Source organism: Periplaneta americana, chromosome 6, assembly GCF_040183065.1.
Source record: "Periplaneta americana isolate PAMFEO1 chromosome 6, P.americana_PAMFEO1_priV1, whole genome shotgun sequence".
NCBI classification, from domain to species: Eukaryota; Metazoa; Arthropoda; class Insecta; order Blattodea; family Blattidae; genus Periplaneta; species Periplaneta americana.
Genome location: NC_091122.1, coordinates 77,761,836 through 77,783,422, shown reverse-complemented (window position 1 = coordinate 77,783,422; position 21,587 = coordinate 77,761,836). Strand labels below are relative to the sequence as shown.

The following is a 21,587-nucleotide window of genomic DNA, read 5'->3' as shown; positions in this document are numbered from 1 at the left end:
GCTACTGTGTTTTTCGATTCAGAAGGACTATTGCTTGTGGATATCATGCCACACGGAACCACCATTAATTCTGACGCGTATGAGTCATTCCATGTCAAATCGCACAAAATTATACAAATTTTGACCTTCATATTTCTGATTGCGTTTATATTTTTTTTCACAACTCTATGGATCTAATAAACCAACAAGTGTATTTTTATTTCCTCTTAAGTCCACATGTTTTTAAAATATTACATGAAAAAATTCGTTAAAAATGTCGTACAATGCAACATTTAAAGCATCATATTTCTGACAATATTGATGTTAATTTTTTTTTGAAAAATGCATTTAAAAGCTTAAAGTACTGTCTTTTATTAAATATTTACTTACTAATTATAATATAATTATTACAAATATTTTTTATAATTCAATTCTTAAAACATATATATCAATGTGAAATAGCCCTATTAAAAATCTAAAAAAAATGTCTACTAGCTGCACTGAAGTATTCTTAATAATTCCAGAAAAAATCAGAATGGGATCTCCAATAGTTTAATGGAAATTTAATTACTTACGACACAATGTGTAGCGGTTGGCGCAGCAGCAGTGGACGGGAAGCGTTAAAGCGCGCTGGAAGGTTTATCGGCGCTGGATGATTAACTGAACGTTGCAACATTACACCCAGTACGGATCAAGTCACTCGAGGAAACGCTGCTAATTTACTTATTATGATATCTTCAAATATTTGTACATTATGCTTTTTAAATGTTTCTTTTCATTCACACTTTAAATTTTCATTCGCCTACCTTCTTTCTTGAAAGAAAATTGTTTTACTAAATCTTCAGTTTCTGACAACGGAATGAAAGAATGTAATTTAATGTACCAGTTATTGGTTTTAGATTGTGGTATCTGGCCTGCAAATTTTCAGTGTGGTTTTTGTGCTTATTGAATGGACAAAATATAAATGACACGTTAGAAATGTTTTTTTGTGATCAGTCAAACAGTTTTTTTTTTTTTTTGGTGTTGTCATAGGATGTTGTATAGGCTAACTCTCGTGGTACGTCTTTTAACAGTATCTCCAATGCCATCACATGGACCTTTACCATGCGACGTTGCAAAAAAGTGTCATTCAGCACTAATTCCATAATCGTCTTCATGTAAGCAATTATTTTTAAAATTCTGTTTTTTTTTTTTTGTATTGTGAACTTGATCCATTGGAAAAGTAATGATTTTTTTCATATCGTTGAATTCTTGCTTTAATAAATTGATTGCTTCGGATTGAAAAAAGTGAAAGGGATCGGTGTCATGTTTCATGGTTTCTGAGATGACAATACTTTTGTAACGAATTTCTGTATCTCCTTTGAAATATACTACGAAAGGATTTATTTATTTATTTAAATATACAGAATAAAGAATATAATTACAAACAAGAGAAATAGAAATAAAATAATACAATCAATATAAAAAAGGAGATACAGTAATATTAACAAAATTTGAGACCGAATGAGCAGCGCTCGTGTTCGGTCGCAGTTCAGATATAATATTAATATGCCTATAAGAGAATATAAAATAAAATAAAGTAGGAAGTAAAATTAAAATTGTATTGTATTGTGGCTTTGCATATGTTCCAATTCACACCTTGTATTGAATCTTGTATTACAAACGAATAATTTTCAGAAAAGTCTGCAATAACTATGTAATTTTCAGGTTGTACATTTCTTTGTATTCCGTCAAAAATAAAATATGGCTGACTTTCGAAGGGATGACGATGCAGCTTCTACATGAAAAACTTTACATGCTAGGGAGCCTTTTACTTTTTGAAACTTTTAACAGGGGTATCGTTTTTGTTGTAGCTTTCTTTTCTTGATAGGGGATTCTACTGACATCAAACTCTTGTTTAATTCCTCAATATTAGTGATTTCCAGCACTGTATCCATAGAACTGCTAGAAGAAGAACTGGGATAATCACTTTCTCTGTCCGCACTTTCATTTGATTCATGTTTATTAATATCACAAGAACTACCGGCTTCACATATAATTTCACCTGACCTATTCAGAAATTGATTGATTTTTACGGGATGAATCACATATTTGCACATTCAAAGACTCCTTTAAATTGAGCTTTACCAGTCGCAACTTACGCGTCTTAGTGTACTTTTCTCTTCAAAAGCGTGATTAGGAAGGTAAATGGATTTAAACACTTGAAGGGTACAGGGGAATAACGAACAAGGTCCATCAAAAATCGAAATTGAGTTAATAGTGCCATCTGATAGTAGAAGGGGAGTACTTTTATGTGGCTGCATTGGTTTAATGTAAGAATGAAAACTGTCCTCAGTATTCTGCGTTAAAGTTTCTGTATACTTTGGAGGAATGAACAATGTCACATCCATCCCAAGAAAGAACGAACAATGTCCATTTTAAACACAGAAACTAATGCAGACAGCCGTTACAAACTTGATCTTTGAGCCATAGCACATTGCTGGTTAGTTTATTTTTACATATGCCAATACGATCTGTATTATACAATAATAATATTATTAAATGATTGTATGATGTTTAACTGTTATTCCACGTGACAAAAAATTATATTAATTTTCATTAGAACTACTTGTGAGCATAATACAAACAGCTGTACTATTCCAGTGTTCAGATGTCAGTGGTAGGGTATTGATTATTTCCTTTATTATACTTTTATGGTATATATTGTAGTGTTTGTGGTTAGTGCAATTTATTTTTATAATGTCTGACGTTAGAGAAAATGAATTATTCGGACCCATTCCACGTTCTGTAAATTCAAGGAAGAGACAAGTTACAGGACGTGTTACAGATGCTTCAGAAAATAAGCCAAAGTGAAAGAAGCGATCTTATTAAACATTTCAATGAATTAGCACCATATGACACTCAAAATGCTCACCTTTCAGGGCTAATTTCGGTACTTCCTGTGCAAAGAAGAAGATCCAGAAAAACACAAGCCGAAGCTGATTTTCATAATTTTTCTTACAGATATAAAATGCGAATAAACAAAGATGGGCAAAATACTGATGTTCCCGTTTGCTATAAAGCATTTATTGCTCTACATGGAATAACAGACAGACGTTTAGTCACTTTGAAAACGTCATTGGCTACTACTGGAAAAGCCCATACAGAAACAAGAGTTAAACATGGAAACAGGCCTCACCAAATGAAAGGAGAGATTTTATCTAAAATTTGTCAGCACATTCAATCACTTAGAGGTCAGAAAGTCCACTAATCTCGTCACGATAGCCGAAGGTCGTATCTTCCAGAGAACTTGAATATTTCTAAGCTGCTTAAGTTACACTTAGAAAAATTTCCTGCGAACTCTATGTCTTACGAGCAATACAGAGTAATTTTTGTCACTAAATACAACATTAGCTGACATTTCACAAATTAAATCAGAAATTTCCAATGAAAAAGATGCAAGTAAATTAGATAATTTTGAGAAGGAGAAGCAAAATTTGATTTGGAAGAATGAATTGCTCAAGAGAAAAGGACAGAAATTTTATGAAGTAAAACGGGCTGCACATCTAAAATCCAGGAAGTAAGAGTATAAAGAAGCTATCTGCATGGATTTCCAAAAGAATTACCAGTTCCAAACTTTTGAACTATTGAGGGCTATTATCGTCGACAGCTGCCCTTTTATTCTTGTAACACACATACGCTGTCAACAGGAAGACATGTATGACCAAAATATTTAAAATAAAGGCTCTGATGAAGTTTGCTCTAAGATATGGCACCACTGTATGAATATTGTACCAAGCTGCGTTAGTGAACTCCGTATTTTCTACGATTCTTGTTCCGGACAAAGTAGGAACTTTACGGTATCTAGATTTTGTCTTTTTTTTTATTTTTTATTGGTTATTTTACAATGCTGTATCAACATCTAGGTTATTTAGCGTCTGAATGATATGAAGGTGATAATGCCGGTGAAATGAGTCCAGGGTCCAACACCGAAAGTTACCCAGCATTTGCTCGTATTGGGTTGAGGGAAAACCCCAGAAAAAACCTCAACCAGATAACTTGCCTCTAGATTTTGTCATTATGTAGTACATACTAAGAAGAGATTGATGCTCAGTGGATCAGATTTCCCACTCGAGGCCACTTGTACCTAGAATGTGACAAAAACATGGGACTTATCAATCAGAGAGCAAGGTGTGAAGTACCCGATGACTGGAGGCAAGAGATTGCGAATTCTAGGAGGAAACCAAACCATTCATCATTGTAAACTGTAAACAGCTACAAGGCAATGTACAAGGAATTACAAATTTTGAAAAATGTTTGTTCTCCAACTGCTAGAGAATATTTCAGTCTTCCTCCCACCAATGACGAGTCACAAGAAGTCAATAACAGTGAATGAGACGATTTTATAGTTCAATCTATTCATTCACAATGGAAAATTCAGTGCAATCAGATTAGTTTGTAGATTTGTTTTTCAATAATTGTTTGGAACAATGAATACTCAAAGATAAAAATATTTATAATGGATCAACAATATTCATAACCTTTAAAAAGAATACCCTACACGAAAGTAAACATGCGCTACATTGTTTGATAATATTATGCCTGATTCCATTCCCAACAAATATTCAATTAAATTGTGACATTGTTCGTTCTTCCCATTTATAAAACGTAGCAAAGTAGACTTTTTGTAGTTTTGCATTGTTGTAATTCATAAAATCAAAACAATATTTTCTCACATATTTGCTTTATAATGGTACATTCTTGTGTGATAAAAAATAACAATAAGTTAACAATAAACTATACGTTTCAAGTTCTCAAACTTTAAATTTCATTTATCTCAAAATTATTCTGAATGGACCTTGTTCGTTATTCCCGTGTACCCTTCACTTGTTATATATTACGCGATCTTTACCATCACTCATGTTGTATAGAAGTCACGTCACTGCGTGAAATTCAAACCCAAACTGATTATTTTTCTCTTCTATATTTTGTCTCCTGCCATCTGTTTACTGCCATAAAGTTTACTGCCTTACCCAGCCTTGCTATCATCAAACACTTGGCTATATTACAGTATAAACATATAGCACTGTGAAGGGCTTCCCCTCTTAGCTGAGCTGACAATAATAAAATAATTTTAGATAAGATATTTACTGTTCCTTAAGGTATTAATCATTTGATGATTAGTATAGTGACATCAGATGCAACGGGGAATTTCGTAAAACTTTCCACGGGCAGCCTTCTAGCCTATGGCTGCAAGCAGTTCATTAGCTGGGCATCGCGAGCGCGTGCATGCCTCCGGAAAATAAATTGTTACAAATGTATGAGTGCCGATCCCATATTTATAAATGCAGTAGTTTACAGACAATACATCAGCGAACAAGTCTATATCTTTTTCAGATTTTTAACTTAGCTATTTAATATAGTAATTTTGCTTTGAAAAAGAAATGATTAAAAAAATAGGCAAAATTTTTAATTTATTTGTGATAGGCCTAAAGTAATAAAAAGTGTTGTATTTAGTCTTTCAAATGCGCCAAACCGCAAATCTGAATTATATGTAGACACAGAGTTCCAAGTGACTTTTTGTAACAGTGCGTGCATAATTTGCGTAACTTCAAATAGTCATAACTACACAAATAATTAATAATTGTGAAAATAAAACGATACGGGTCTCCTTATTTGATGTCTGGAATTCATGAAAAAAAATTCGACCATTTCCGAGAAGGTCGTGTTTTATTGCTGTGCGATTTGACGTGGAATGACTCGTATGTGGCAACTCTCAAGAAATTTCAAGCTCGACTGAGTCGTGTTCGGCGACATCGGGCGAAGCAGAATGTTCTGCTATAGCACGACAACGCACAGACATGTCAGTCTCAAGACCACAGACCAGATCAGAAAATTCGGATAGACAACACTGAAACAGCCGCCTTACAGTCCTGAACTGGCACCGTGCGATTACCATCTCTTTGGTAAACTGAAGGATCCCTTCGCGGAACGAGGTTAGAAGATGACTCCTTCGTGCACGCTGCTAAAAAGTGGCTCAGACGTCTTGGTCCAGACTTTTACTGTGCTGGTCTAAACGCCCTCGTTCCTAGGTTACGTAAGGCAGTTGAAAGGGATGGGGATTATGTGGAAAAGTGACATTTTGTTCCTAAAGGATGAATCTATATTCTGTGAAAATAGCAAAGCTGTAGGATAAAAATATAATTTTTAAACAAATGTTATGCATTACTTTTGGAGTTACCCTAGTAATATAGGCTATAGTAAAGTCCGTAATAAAATTGTTCACTCTTTCAGGGCAAAGAAGATCCCTTTTCAATTTCAATTTTTACTTTGATTTCATTCTTATTATGTGTTGATATGTATTTATATGTTTTCTTGCTATGAATATTAGACGGAATTACTATGTTTGAAGTCTTGTAACAATAAATGTGAATTTTATTTGACTTTAATGAATTTTTCCACAATTCTTCTACCTCTCACGAAATTATCAATGTAATATCACAAAATTACCAAGGTTATCACGAAATAACCAACCTTTTAGCTTAAGTTGTAAAAGTGGTTTTTGGCACTTGTTCAAGAACGTGTCCAATCTTTTATGTCTCCAGATTTCTACAGCAAATTATCGTCTTTTAGATGAAAAAATCGGAATAAGGATATATTTACACATTTGCATTTTAAATTAATTTTCATGAAATTATAACGAAATTACCAATGTTTACCCCATATCTTATTATTCATATTTTAATATTACGTATCGTGTGTAATATGCTTCATAGAACATAGACAGATATAACTAAAAGCTAAACATTTCTTGGGGCTCCACGAGAAACTTTTGCTTCAAAAAGGGCTCTGTGGCTGAAAAAGTTTGGGAACCGCTGCTCTAGAGCAAAGTTAAAAAGTAAAGGTGATAGTGCATCTCCTTGCTTTAGCCCACAGTGAAATGGAAACGCATCTGACAGAAACTAACCTATACGAACTCTGCTGTACGTTTCACTGAGACACATTTTAATTAATCAAACTAGTTTCTTGGGAATACCAAATTCAATAAGAATATCATATAAAACTTCTCTCTTAACCGAGTCATATGCCTTTTTGAAATCTATGAATAACTGATGCACTGTACCCTTATACTCCCATTTTTTCTCCATTATCTGTCGAATACAAAATATCTGGTCAATAGTTGATCTATTACGTCTAAAACCACATTGATGATCCCCAATAATTTCATCTACATATGGAGTTACATATCATATTATTTACATGGTCCAATACTTCAAAAACAAAAAGTTGGAATTTAATATGGACTATAATTTGTTTAATGAATAAAAATTGAAGCAAGGCTTTGAAAATGTTCTTGAGAAGGGGACCTAATCTATATCTGTTACTGGACAGCTATACTTTTCCAACTCCGAGTGGCACATCTAATAAAATAAAGAAGTTTACAAAATATCAAATGTGGACAAAATTTTCTTCGAAAACATATGGAGTTATCATTTACTTGAGACAGTTAACAATGTACTTAAGGAACAGGATTATATAACTATTTAGGGAGGAAGGGCATTATGTTTTGTGCCTTCCTTCTCAACATGTGTATTTTAATTTAAATAAATTAAGTTGATATTGGTAGACATACCACGGCATGGTGCGTCCTCAGGTTGCGGATCGAGGAGACGGCCTCCAGATATGGAGGGTAGCTGTGAATATATTGAATAAGCAGTCGCGGACAGACGATGAGGGGCGGTCCTCCAGCTTGGGGGTTGGGCAAAGGGCTAACAACCCTTCACCGTAAAAAACAGCTTGTTACGAATCCTTCAAATAAGTCTCGGAATGGGACTGATTCTCTGGCACAACCCTTTGCTCTAGAGTATGCCATTAGGAAAGTCCAGGATAACAGAGAGGGTTTGGAATTGAACAGGTTACATCAGCTGCTTGTCTATGCGGATGATGTGAATATGTTAGGAGAAAATCCACAAACGATTAGGGAAAACACGGGAATTTTACTGGAAGCAAGTAAAGAGATAGGTTTGGAAGTAAATCCCGAAAAGACAAAGTATATGATTATGTCTCATGACCAGAATATTGTACGAAATGGAAATATAAAAATTGGAAATTTATCTTTTGAAGAGGTGGAGAAGTTCAAATATCTGGGAGCAACAGTAACAAATATAAATGATACTCAGGAGGAAATTAAACACAGAATAAATATGGGAAATGCCTGTTATTATTCGCTTGAGAAACTTTTATCATCCAGTCTGCTGTCGAAAAATCTGAAAGTTAGAATTTATAAAACAGTTATATTACCGGTTGTTCTGTATGGTTGTGAAACTTGGACTCTCACTTTGAGAGAGGAACAGAGACTACGGGTGTTTGAGAATAAGCTTCTTAGGAAAATATTTGGGGCTAAGAGGGATGAAGTTACAGGAGAATGGAGAAAGTGACACAACACAGAACTGCACGCATTGTATTCTTCACGTGACATAATTAGGAACATTAAATCCAGACGTTTGAGATGGGCAGGGCATGTAGCATGTATGGGCGAATCCAGAAATGCATATAGAGTGTTAGTTGGGAGGCCGGAGGGGAAAAAGACCTTTAGGGAGGCCGAGACGTAGATGGGAAGATAATATTAAAATGGATTTGAGGGAGGTGGGATATGATGTTAGAGAATGGATTAATTTTGCTCAGGATAGGGACCAATGGCGGGCTTATGTGAGGTTGGCAATGAACCTCCGGGTTCCTTAAAAGCCAGTAAGTAAGTAAGTATTGGTCGACATAAAGGATGGAATTGCAAATGAGCTCAAGTGTAATTCTATAAACAGAAATTACTGTTACATGAACAGCTCTTTACTAGATACAATGTGAAGAAGTGGAGAAAAGATTCAATCATGTTACTGTAAGAAGATTGAGGACATATATTGACATCCTCATATTTTAATGGACAAGACAATAGATTCTACCTCGAAATTATATGAAGTAAAACTTATACCAGTGACAATGATACTCCTAGAGATGAGTTGGACTACTGTAATGTAGCTTCATCATATACACTAGTTTTTTCTTCATTGAGTGACTTAAATACTGTGTAAATGCAAAGTTATTTTGTGGGTTGCCATCCTAACGAGACGAAAGATACTATAATATTGTTGGTTTATAGCTTGCTATAGTAATTGGATTTTTCTTAGGTTAAGTGTTGGTGTTACAAGGGAAATCTTTGAGTTTGGAAATGTGTTTCTTTGTTGATTGCTGTCATTTAAATTCTTCATTGCTTTATAATATTTCTTTTGTCCATTAATTTATTTGCAGATCTGATATCACATATTAAATAGTAGTACACGTCAGTTATTTCCCTTTTCTCTTTCATAATCTAATGAATTTTTTAAGTAGAGGGATTTTGGATAAATAATCATGATGACAAATGAATTTCTTCTTGTTTCAAGTTTGAAGTAACTACCAAATATTTTCACTTGGTAAAAAAGAAAGAGAATTCAATATCCAATACAATGGCCAACATCTTCCTAGGACTTACGAATCCAAATATCTTGGAGTTATTTTCGATAGTAAGTTAACATGGAGCAACCATTTGAAATACATTTCTGAAAAAGCTCGTAAAAGATTCTCCCTTCTGAAAAGACTAGCAGGAAAGAAATGGGGATGCTCTAGAAATACTTTGAACACTACATACAAAATGTTTATACAGCTGACATACTGTGGGGAAATTTTAATTACTTCACCTTTCATAAACCAAGTAGAATGTGTTCAAAACCAAGCTCTTAGGCTCATTACTGGTGGAATCAAAACAACTCCAATAGATTCTATGAGATTCCTCACCAATATTAACAGCTTCAAAATGACAATAGAAGAAAAAGCACTGATTCAATATGAAAAACTTATTAGATTACCAGGAAACATTGGCATTCATACAATCCTCTCTGTAGATTAAAAACTCAAAAAAGTTTCATATCCATGGTACAAGAATTAAAAAGAAAATCAATATCCCGAATTTAAAAAAAAAAAAAAAAAAAAAAAAAAAACTTATAAATTAAACCAAACCCTTTAACTATCTTAAATATAGAGTATAATCTAAATTTAACAGAAGAAATACTGAAATCAGAAGTAAACAATGTAATAATGAAACAATTGTCTTTAGAGACAATTAATATTAGGTACCTCCACAAAACTGGCTTCATTTATACACCGACAGATCCTTGATCTCCAGAGAACAAGGTGCCGGCGCAGGTGTTATGTGCTGTCTCTTCTCACTTTATAGATCTCTTGGATATGGAACAACAAGTTTTGATGGTGAAATCATTGCAATAAGTGAAAGTTTTAGGAATCTTCTATGCCACATCAATAAATTTAAGAATGCAATTATATTGTCAGACTCCAAAGCAGCTATTCTATCAATAGTCTCTAAACACACACCTTCATCTCAAACAGCAGAAATAACTAAAATGCTCTCTCAATTAATATCACTCAATAAAAGAATTGTATTCCAATGGATACCATCCCATTGTGGAATCCTGGGAGACGAGAATGCGGATGCTTTAGCAAAGGAGGGCAGTACTGCTACTTACAGACCTGTTACTAAATCTACGTATTACTCTGTGAAAAGATTTATTAAATCTACATACTTAGACTTCAACAAACAAAATTTGATAACACAATCCCAAGGGAAAAAATGGAACTCTCTGTATCATAATCCACAGTTAATTCCCGATTTACCACGAAAATCGTCTGTAGTTGCATTTAGACTGGCAACAGGCCATGACTGTTTGGCCAAACACCTGCATAGAATTGGAATATATCAGTCCCCTAACTGCAACTCAAACCAAGAAATGGATTCGGAACACCTCAAAAACTGTGCTTCAGTGGCTGACCATGATAATATCTTTGACAAATATTGGAGTGCAAGAGGTCAAATGACTTTATTGTCAAACACCTGGCATTAGAAAACAACAACAAGAATTTAAACCCAGTTCACGAAATTATTTTCTTCCGTTCTTTAATCATATTTCATGATTGTTCTAGACGTTGATCTCTCGGTCAATATAATTTAATATGTGGTGCAAGTTATTTCTTCAGTATTTTCCATCACAAACGATTTTTAGGGTTCTGAAGTGTTCTACACTGAATTTTGATATGACTGCTTGTTCATTTTTATACAATGTCATGCTGATTCAATTTTCAGGGTTCTTTGCTTTGCTTTATAGCAGCTTTATCATGGTTGGGTTTTAACACTGCTACAGATGTTTCCAACCCAATTTGAAAAAGGAGGAGAGGAAGAACTCACCTCATAACAAATAGGCTTGTACTTGATAAGGGCAGTGATGGCACAGAACATGACAGTTTAATATGACTGAACTAGTGGATGTAGTGCATACAGTATGTTATGGATGACTACAAAATAATAGCACCTGCATACCAAGCAAGGAGTGGCCAAAAGTATGTAAAGTCGTACTGTTGCTGTGATGTATTCATAGTCTTATGATCATGAGAAACCTAAGTATTATTCGGTGTAATACGTACTTGTTTTAACATAATCTGAGTTACAAATCAATTCCCTCCACAATTTTTGATGTTCGAAAACAGAAAATTATATCTATAATATTTTCTAAGTTGCCATGCTATATCTTCACACGTTAATCTTACCTTCAAAAATGTCAGTCATCTTGCACAACTCGAGGAAGGATGCTCCCTTGCACCAAGCGTGCACAACATCCATCAGGAAAGGCTTGAACTGATCCACATAATTATCTTCATTCACATCCAATTTCGCTTCTGCACTCACTCGAGCTATTCTTCTTGCCATATCCTAAAGAATCAAATTTTTTAATACCAGAGTTAATGAAGAAATGCACTCTTTGTCCCAAAAGTTCGTGGACTGAATTTTTTTTCTTAGAGAATGACAAACTCAAATTAAATTTATTATGTTGGAAGCTTAGAAACAGTAATCTTGTGCAGTGATGCAGCAGTTCCAATGGTGTTGAATGTCTTCAAAGTATCTCTGGAACATCTCTTCTACAATGAATTTGCACATAGACAGCCCCATTCCATGTTGTCTACAATGTCAGTATGTCCCTTTCATAGTCTGCTTCAGATAGGGAATAAAAGTTCGCAGGACAGATCAGGTGAGAATGGGGTGAGGAAGCATTGTTACCTATTTTCCTACCAAGAACTGTCGCACTACTATGCAGGACCGTATTTAGTCAGTCTGTCACCAGGGGCAATTTATATTTTACCGTCCTATTCTTTAATCGATTAATTGCAATGCAAACAGTCAACAGGGTCATTACTCCAAAAATTCTAGCAGTCATAATCATGTGTACTCAGTTTCAAATAGAGGGTTCTGCTGTTGGAAAAAATGATGAGCAATAAAATTGAGTCATACAGCATAACATAAAAATATTTTTAAAAAGCTTTAAATGACTACAAAAAGTAACTTTTTAAAATAACAGTTATTACATTAATTAATATTTTTTTGATAAATTAATTTAACATACTTTTAGTATGTTGCACTTATCAGGAGAAATAAAATGTCCCTATCATTTTCTGGCAAAGAATTTTTGTCTATGCCATCTACAGTATCTGTATGATTTGATTCAACAATATGATCACTTAAGTCAGAAGCAGTGGACACAGAAGTACCAGGTTGTAGAATCGAACTGGATTGCTTAAAAAATAATACTAGTTTTGGAATTTGTCTAATTAATTTTGCAATGAGCACCACTTAATTTAACTCTTTAATACTTAACTAATCACTAAATCACATACCAAATGACAAACCTACCCAGCTACCATCACTTTGCATTTTATACAAATGCAAACAAACGTAATGTAAATAGCTCAAATAGCAATGTTAATGATGGCTCAGTGCAGTTTGAAAAATGAGTAAAGACATTTTTATTCACAATTGTTTGATCAGGTATACTATATTAAACTCTTAAGTGCACAGCCAGTAACAGTTAGTCTGTGAATCCCTTTCCATTATTTTCTTAGAATATTAAATGTAATTATTGTCGCCATTTTTTATCGTGTAATCTTTCCGAAAATTTTAAGTGCCGATTTTTTAACATTTTGCGCCTGGCCATGGTAGTATTACCATGTGCTTAAATTCGCCAAGATGCCGGACATGGTACCATTACCATTACAAGTTTAAAAATGTACTATGCTAAAACTGTTTGAGTTTTCAACATGAATGTTGCACTTTATTGTAGTCTGTCTTTCTACATTTAGTTTTATATAGCAAAGACATCAATTTAATTAGACTCTGAAACAATGTATTGCAGCGTCTTCAACCTCAGTGACTTATTCAAAGCTCGTGCACAAAGTTCGAACATTAGTTATGAGAGAACCATATGAGGTATCATTATGAATCTTGTGCCGTATTATAGCTCTGTTCATATAGTATTAGTTTTATAAAGCAGAGGGCTCTAGCTTATGGCATTTACATGCTCCGCCATCTGGAATTCTGTTCTGTACCTCTGGTAGCTTGGCATGAAGAGAAACTTTTTTGAAGTAACTTAAAGTAATGTTTATGTCAGCATTCATAAGGTACCGTAGTTTCCCCTAACTATGGTCCACATTTGTCACATTTTTCTTTTTATATTCAGTACTATTCATCCAGATTTAATGAAATTTTGGCTTCAGACTGTTGTAAGTTTATATTAAATAAATATTGATATATGTGTTTGAAATGATTTAATTACAAGTGTTAAAAAATAATAAGCATTGGTACATAGTTGTATTCTGAGTTGCCCAACTATGGTCCACTCATATATTCATGCTTGAAAGCATGAATGGACTATAGCTGGAGCTGTAATTATTCGTAAATCAATACATTGAGTTTCTAATTTAAGGGTAGAAACATAATCTAGCACAGAAATATTAAAAATAAATGAAAAGTACATGGATTCTCTTTATTAGTACACATTACATAAACACTCAATAAACAAGTGAAATCTGAAAGTCATTTTTCTGCAATAATGAACAACTACTCTATATTAAAGAACAAAAGTACGGTATCAAAATAAACTAACACATTCTTAGCAAAATATTATGCAAATAAATTCACTGATAATGTTTATTTATCGTACTGAGAACTACATTCATTAGGCTTATTTCGATCCTTTGAATCTCCACTTCTCTTGAAATTCTGAAGTTGAATCATAATCTGTATCCAATTCAATTTCATCACTCTCATAGTCACTTACAGGGACGGTTGTTTTCCTTCTACCCTGATGTTTTTGTTTTACCGGACCATCATTCGTGCTAGTACCATTGATGCTGGAACAGCCTGTTTCTTTGTTTACTTGGCTATAATGATAAATGGTGTTTTAGAATATACTGAGATACCGTATTTGCAGAAGTAAATAATCACATTGATTACATTTTATTGAAACAAATATTTCAAAATGAAATACAACTATGGTCCACGAAAAATTGTGGTACATAGTTGAGGACTGACTTCTAGCCTTAAGGTTAAACATTTTTCACGCAGAGTCCTTAACCTCTGCCAGTGTAATTATTACGTGAAAGTAAACACTATATAGCCAGGTTTAATTGTACAAAGAATCATATATCTATAACGTACCAGTTCTACAGAGGAGAGCTTAATAAAACAGACAATCATAAACTGAATGATTTCGTGTCTTCACACATTCAATAGAACGATGCACACTGACCTTGTTAAGCATCCATATCATTGCCACGTGTAATGGTAGATAGAAGCATCTATGGGGAACATAATTCCATCACAGTGGCACCTTAATTGGCAAACACCGAATTCTTGGGGGACTAAGTAGTACATAATGCGTTTTGGACCACAGTTGGGTGCCTGGACCATAGTTATGGGAAATTACGGTAATATTTTCCAGCTGTAATTCTATGACCCCATACTAAATATAGAATGCCTTACAAGGAAATGTTTCACAATATCTCCAGTTGGCACCTAGATATTACAGTGGAAGCGTGTTCGATCCGTAATGGATAAGCCGGGGATGAGTACAAATGTGCAATCTTAGGGGCCGCAATATGTAACTAGTGCCGAACTGTGTGAAATTTTGAATAATTCAGATTATGAGGTTGAAGAATATAATCGTTTTGCTACGGAGCAAGATTTTATTCTCCCTGAAACAGAAGAGCTAGAAACAGAATCTGTACCAGTAGACCCAGAAACACAACCTGTAGACCTACCAGTAGAACCACAACAACCAGAACGGGGATGAAAAAGAAAACGAGCTGTGCCTAGAAATCCCACAGAAACATATTCAAGGTGGAACAAAAAAAATTCAGTCGGTAAATAAACCTATATTTTCTGGAAATCCGGGGCTGAACCCAGATTTGGAAATAAATGACAAAAGCTCTCCCACTGATGTATTCAGTTTATTTGTTGACAATTCTGTATTTTCGGAAATTCAATCAGAAACAAATAAATATGCCAAACAACAAATCAATATCAGAAAAATGAAGGCCCTATCCAACCAAAATCTGTATATGCTCAATGGAAAAACGTATCTATCAATGAAATAAAAATATTTTTTGCAATAGTCATTCATATGTGCTTAGTAAAGAAGCCATCTCTAAGGGAGTACTGGAATTCAGAGCCAATTCTACACACTACTTACACAAAAATAGTTGGGATATCTTGGGATCGATTCCTAGCAATTTTCACAATGCTACACCTAAATGACAATGAGAGACATGTCGCCAGAGACCAGCCAGGCTACGATCCTCTCTACAAAATAAAGCCAATCTTGAATATCCTCACAACGAGATTTCGAGACGTGTACACTCCAGACGAAAATCTTACAATAGATGAGGCCATCTGTCCATTTCGGGCTCGAATACTTTTTCGAGTTTATATAAAAGGAAAGCCTCATAAATATGGAGTAAAAATCTATGAACTGTGTGAGGCTAACAGCGGATATGTTTACAGTCTCGAAGTTTATGCTGGTGCACACGAAACTGTTGTAGATTATAATACTGCTTTCAGTGTTGTCAGTAGATTATGTGAACCAGTAACAAACAAATGGCACACAGTCTATATGGACAGATATTTTACATGTCCAAAACTTTTCGATGACCTGTGGACTGTTGAAACAAAAGCAGTAGAAACTGTTACGGCAAATCGCAAAGAAATGCCAAAAGAAATATTTTCATAAAAACTAAAAAAAGGGGAAAAAAAAAATGACTGCACAAAGAGATCATCTCCTTGCTATAAAATGGCGTGATGTACGAGATGTATAGACAGATCAGTAGTGGAATTCTCGCAGGTACATCAAAGAAATTAATTACAAATTTTCAAATCATAAAAGAAATGGATAATCAAGACAAATTAGAACTAATAAAAATTGAAGTATGGAAAAATCAACAACATATCAAAATCTACAGTGCCTATAACCCACCTAATAATCCCCTTGATCTAACTTTGTTTGATATACAACCTAAAACTATCATAATTGGTGACTTTAACGCCCACTCCCAACTTTGGGGCTACGATAATGTAAACCAACCTGGAAAAATGATTATGGACCTCCTAAATACTACAACCGCAGAACTTGTCTACAGAAAAGAAGTCCCCCTACTTTCATTCATTATTCTGGTTCTGGTACAAATCCAGACTTATTACTAGTAACATCAGATATCCATCACGAAACCAAGAAAAAAATAATTGAAGACCCTGGATCTGGCCATAGAGTCATCATTGCTTCTATCCATCTCCACCAAAACCGAAGAAAAGAACCCTACAATAACAAAACAACATGGAACTTTAAGAAAGCGAATTGGAAACTATTTACAACAGAACTCGACGAACACCTCAAGCTCAACACATCACTAATGGAAAATACAAACTCAGATAGATTGAACAAATATTTCTGTGAATCTCTTCTTAAAATTGCAAAAAAGCACATTCCACGAGGCAAACCAAAAAAATACACCCCATTCTGGACAGAAAACCTGAATTTATTGAAACAAGATAGAGATAAAGCAAGAACCAAAGCAGAACATAGCAAAACACCAAAAGATACTCAAGATTGGAGGAAGAAGACTGCCATTCTTAAAAAAGCAATCATAACAGCAAAAAAGAACAGTTTCAATAAATTTATTGAAAATATTAATTACAGAACCGATAGCGCTAAAACATATAAATTTCTGAAGAATATTTCCAATACACAGGAAAATACTAGCCAACCTATTATTCATAATAACAAAACACTAACAGATAGTAGAGATATAGCAAACGCATTTAATAAACACTACTCAAACTCTCACAGATTACATCCCAATATAAAAAAAACTGACAAATTTATCAAAAGAGAATTACATAAAAATAATAAAAACAATATTACTAGTAATATTACAAAACCTGAAATATTTCATCAAAATTTTACTTCCAAAGAATTAACTCTAGCTATACAAAATTTAAAAACCAAGAAATCTCCTGGCCCCGACAACATTCATTCCGAATTTTTTAAACATCTGGAGGGAAAAGCCAAGTCTGTACTTTTACCCATTTTCAATTTATCATGGAACACCTCAATTCCTGCAGCTTGGAAAAAAGCAATCATTGTACCAATTCACAAAAAAGGGAAACCTGCTCATGATGTTAATAGTTATTATCGGCCAATAGCACTATTAAGCATGATAGCAGGAGTCCATGATCTCCAACAGATTAACTTGGTATTTAGAATCCCAAAATCTTTTATCACCAAGACAAGCCGGCTTTCGACAACTACACTCTACTAATGAACAAGTCATACGCCTCGGCCAAGAAATAAAAGACAGTTTTAACAAGAAAGAAGATACCTTGACAATATTTATTGACTTTCAGTTAGCATATGACTCTGTTTGGAGAAATAAATTATTACTAAAACTCCAGAAATTAGGTATCTCCAGCAATATGTTCAGATGGATATCAGAATTCCTTGGTCAAAGATTCATTGTCACTAAATTCAATAATTCACTTCCTAGTTACAGACAAACATATCGAGGTCTACCTCAGGGCGCTGTCCGCAGCACAACTTTATTCAATATTTATATAAATGACTTACCCTCCCTATTAGAGGAATCAAATATGAAAACAGCACTATTTGCAGATGATATAGTTTTGTGGACTTCCTGATCTTACAGACATAGAGACAAAATTCAAAATTCTGCTCTTAAAGCTCTAATGCCCGTGTGCACCATTCTCGATTAAAATTTGACCATGGTTAAGTCGGCACTTGACCATCTTCAACGCCAATTTGCGGAGTATCAATCTCGATCAAAGTTAAACAAGCGAGTTGATGATGATCAAATTTGATCATGGGTGTGGGACCACTTATCTTGAATTGAACATGGTCAAGTCGAGAAAACGAAAATGGCGCCACGATTTGACATGCTTCATGGAATTGAAGATGAAATGATGTATCTTGAAAACGCAAATCACTGCGGAAATAATAGAATTGGTGTTATTGTAGAAAGAGTAAGTTTGTAGATGAATAATAAGAATGTTTTTTCTCAAAATAGACTAATGTTTTATATATGTTTCTGCTTTGGAAGATCGGGATTTTACTTGAGGACAAAATATTATTTAGGCCTAATTGTCCAATATTGTTAACATAATAATAAAGTAGTTATTCTATGCCGGTAATAATATAGCAAAACTAAATGACCATTTTGTAGAATGCGAGATTATCACTTATTAGCTATAGATTTGCCGTTTGAAACTATTAGGACCTACATGACGTTTTGGACAATTAGGCTATTTACACTTGAATTAAGAGAAATTATACAGATACCTTCCTTTCCCCCTTAGGCTTACTCCAAAATTCCAACCTTGTGAACACAAAATAAATGGATAAATTTCAGATACATTCCTTTTCCTCTTACTCCAAAATTCCAACCTTGTGCACACAAAATAAATTGGCACTAAAAACTTCCTTTTCGTATGCATGATGATGCGTATTTGACATACACAGACGAATTGCTTTTTTTTTTTTTTTTCTTTTTTTTAATTTTAAAATAATTGTCAGTGAGATATCCGTATACTGAAATTTTCCCAAATAAATTATTGGCACTGAAATGTGTCTTTTCGTAAGCAAGATGATGAGCATTTGACAAACACATACAAATCTGCTCTTTTTAGTAGCCTATTTCAAAATAATTTTCAGTGAGGTATCCGTATACTGAAATTTTCCCAATTATTATCAATAATATGAAATAACCACTGTGTAAATTACGTTACAAATTATGTGGAATTATGTAAACACGTATAACTCATGTGAATTGTGAGGTTAAATCCAACCAGGTAGCCTGCTTTTCTCTTAGAGAACTTCCGTCAGTACTTTTATTCTGTAATATGGATGCATAATTGCTGACGAGTTCTAAAGGAATTCCCACTTCGATTTTCAAAGATATTATCATGTGAGAAGTTTGGTGCTCTTTTCTTTTTTTCTTCCATGATTATTGAAACTTGTTATTTGAAAAGTGCGAGGATGTTTGAAAGCACTCCGACAAACAAAAACGAAGCGATAATTGACAGAGTGCGTTCGTTTGCTGTTTTATATGCAGTAACCTATCGCTCAGATGATTCTTCTGAAGCGAGTGTATCGTCAGCTGATGGTACTGAGTTGATCGAGGGAAAATGTCGGTGCACTGCATCTGTAACTTGATCATTGTCAAGAATTAACCATGTTTCCGTGATTGCTGATAAACGGGCTAGATGATCGAGAATGGTGCACACGGCCATAAATCAACTACATGAATGGAATACATCAAATTTGATGACACTCAATTTAAGCAAAAGTAACTACTACCAAATATTTTCACTCGGTAAAAAAGAAAGAGAATTCAATATCCAATACAATGGCCAACATCTTCCTAGGACTTATGAATCCAAATATCTTGGAGTTATTTTCGATAGTAAGTTAACATGGAGCAACCATTTGAAATACATTTCTGAAAAAGCTCGTAAAAGATTCTCCCTTCTAAAAAGACTAGCAGGAAAGAAATGGGGATGCTCTAGGAATACTTTGAACACTACAAAATGTTTATACAGCCAGTGCTGACATACTGCGGAGAAATTTTAATTACTTCACCTTTCATAAACGACACAGAATATGTTCAAAACCACGCTCTCAGACTCATTACTGGTGGAATCAAAACAACTCCAATAGATTCTATGAGATTCCTCACTAATATTAACAGTATCAAAATGACAATAGAAGAAAAAGCACTGATTCAATATGAAAAACTTATCAGATTACCAGGAAACAATTGGCATTCATACAGTTCTCTCTGTAGATTAAAAACTCAAAAAAGTTTCATATCCATTGTTCAAGAATTAAAACAGAAAATCAATATCCCGAATTTAAAAGAAAACTTACAAATTAAACCAAACCCTCTAACTCTATTAAATATAGAATATAATCTAAATTTAACAGAAGAAATAGTGAAATCAGAAGTAAACACTGAAATACTAAAACAATTGTCTTTAGAGACAATTAATATTAGGTACCCTCCACAAAACTGGCTTCATTTATACACTGACGGATCCTTGATCTCCAGAGAACAAGGTGCCAGTGCAGGTGTTATGTGCTGTCTCTTCTCACGTTATAGATCTCTTGGGTATGGAACAACAAGTTTTGATGGAGAAATCATTGCAATCAGTGAAAGTCTCAGGAATCTTCTATGCCACATCAATAAATTTAAGAATACAGTTATATTGTGAGACTCCAAAGCAGCTATTCTATCAATAGTCTCTAAACACACACCTTCATCTCAAACATCAGAAATAACTAAAATGCTCTCTCAATTAATATCACTCAATAAAAGAATTGTATTCCAATGGATACCATCCCATTGTGGAATCCTGGGAAATGAGAATGTGGATGCTTTAGCAAAGAAGGGCAGCACTGCTACTCACAGACCTGTTACTAAATCTACGTATTACTCTGTGAAGAGATTTATTAAATCTACATACTTAGACTTCAACAAACAAAATTTGATAACTCAATCCCAAGGGAAAAACTGGAACTCTCTGCATCAAAATCCATAGTTAATTCCCGATTTACCATGACAATCGTCTGTAGCTGCATTTAGATTGGCAACAGGCCATGATTGGCTAAACACCTGCATAGAATTTGGAATATATCAGTCTCCTAACTGCCCATTGTGCAACTCAAAGCAAGAAATGGATTCGGAACACCTCAAAATCTGAGCTTCATTGGCTGGTCATGATAATATCTTTGAAAAATATTGGAGTGCAAGAGGTCAAATGACTTTATTGTCAAACGCCTGGCATTAGAAAACAACAACATATTTACTAAGCACTGCCCATGATGATCACATTGTTGAAACAACATCGAAAGGAGAGCATCAAAAAATAAAACCCATTGCAGTTGTGGACTATAATAAATTCAAAATAGGAGTAATAAATATGACCAAATGCTCTTATATTATTCCTTTCAGAGGAAATCATTGAAGTGGTGGAAAAAGTTGTTTTTTTTTTTTTTTCGCCTCTTTGATCTTGCACATGTGAATGCGGATATTTTGCATCACAAAAAAGTGTAAAGAAATTGACACTTCACAAGTTCATCACAGAAGTTGCGGAGTCTTATGACGAGTGTGGGCATGGAAATGACAATACA

At 34.2% G+C, this 21,587-nt stretch overlaps 1 protein-coding gene across 5 annotated transcripts in view; it reads right to left on the bottom strand.

The window, feature by feature from the left end:
* Mtr4 (exosome RNA helicase Mtr4) overlaps positions 1 to 21,587 on the bottom strand; it is a 352,727-nt gene that overhangs the window by 35,764 nt on the left and 295,376 nt on the right. For all 5 annotated transcript variants that reach the window (XM_069828330.1, XM_069828332.1, XM_069828329.1 and 2 more), the window contains one exon: positions 11,608 to 11,770. In XM_069828330.1, the coding sequence (XP_069684431.1) occupies positions 11,608 to 11,770 (163 nt within the window). The remainder of the gene's footprint in view (positions 1 to 11,607; positions 11,771 to 21,587) is intronic.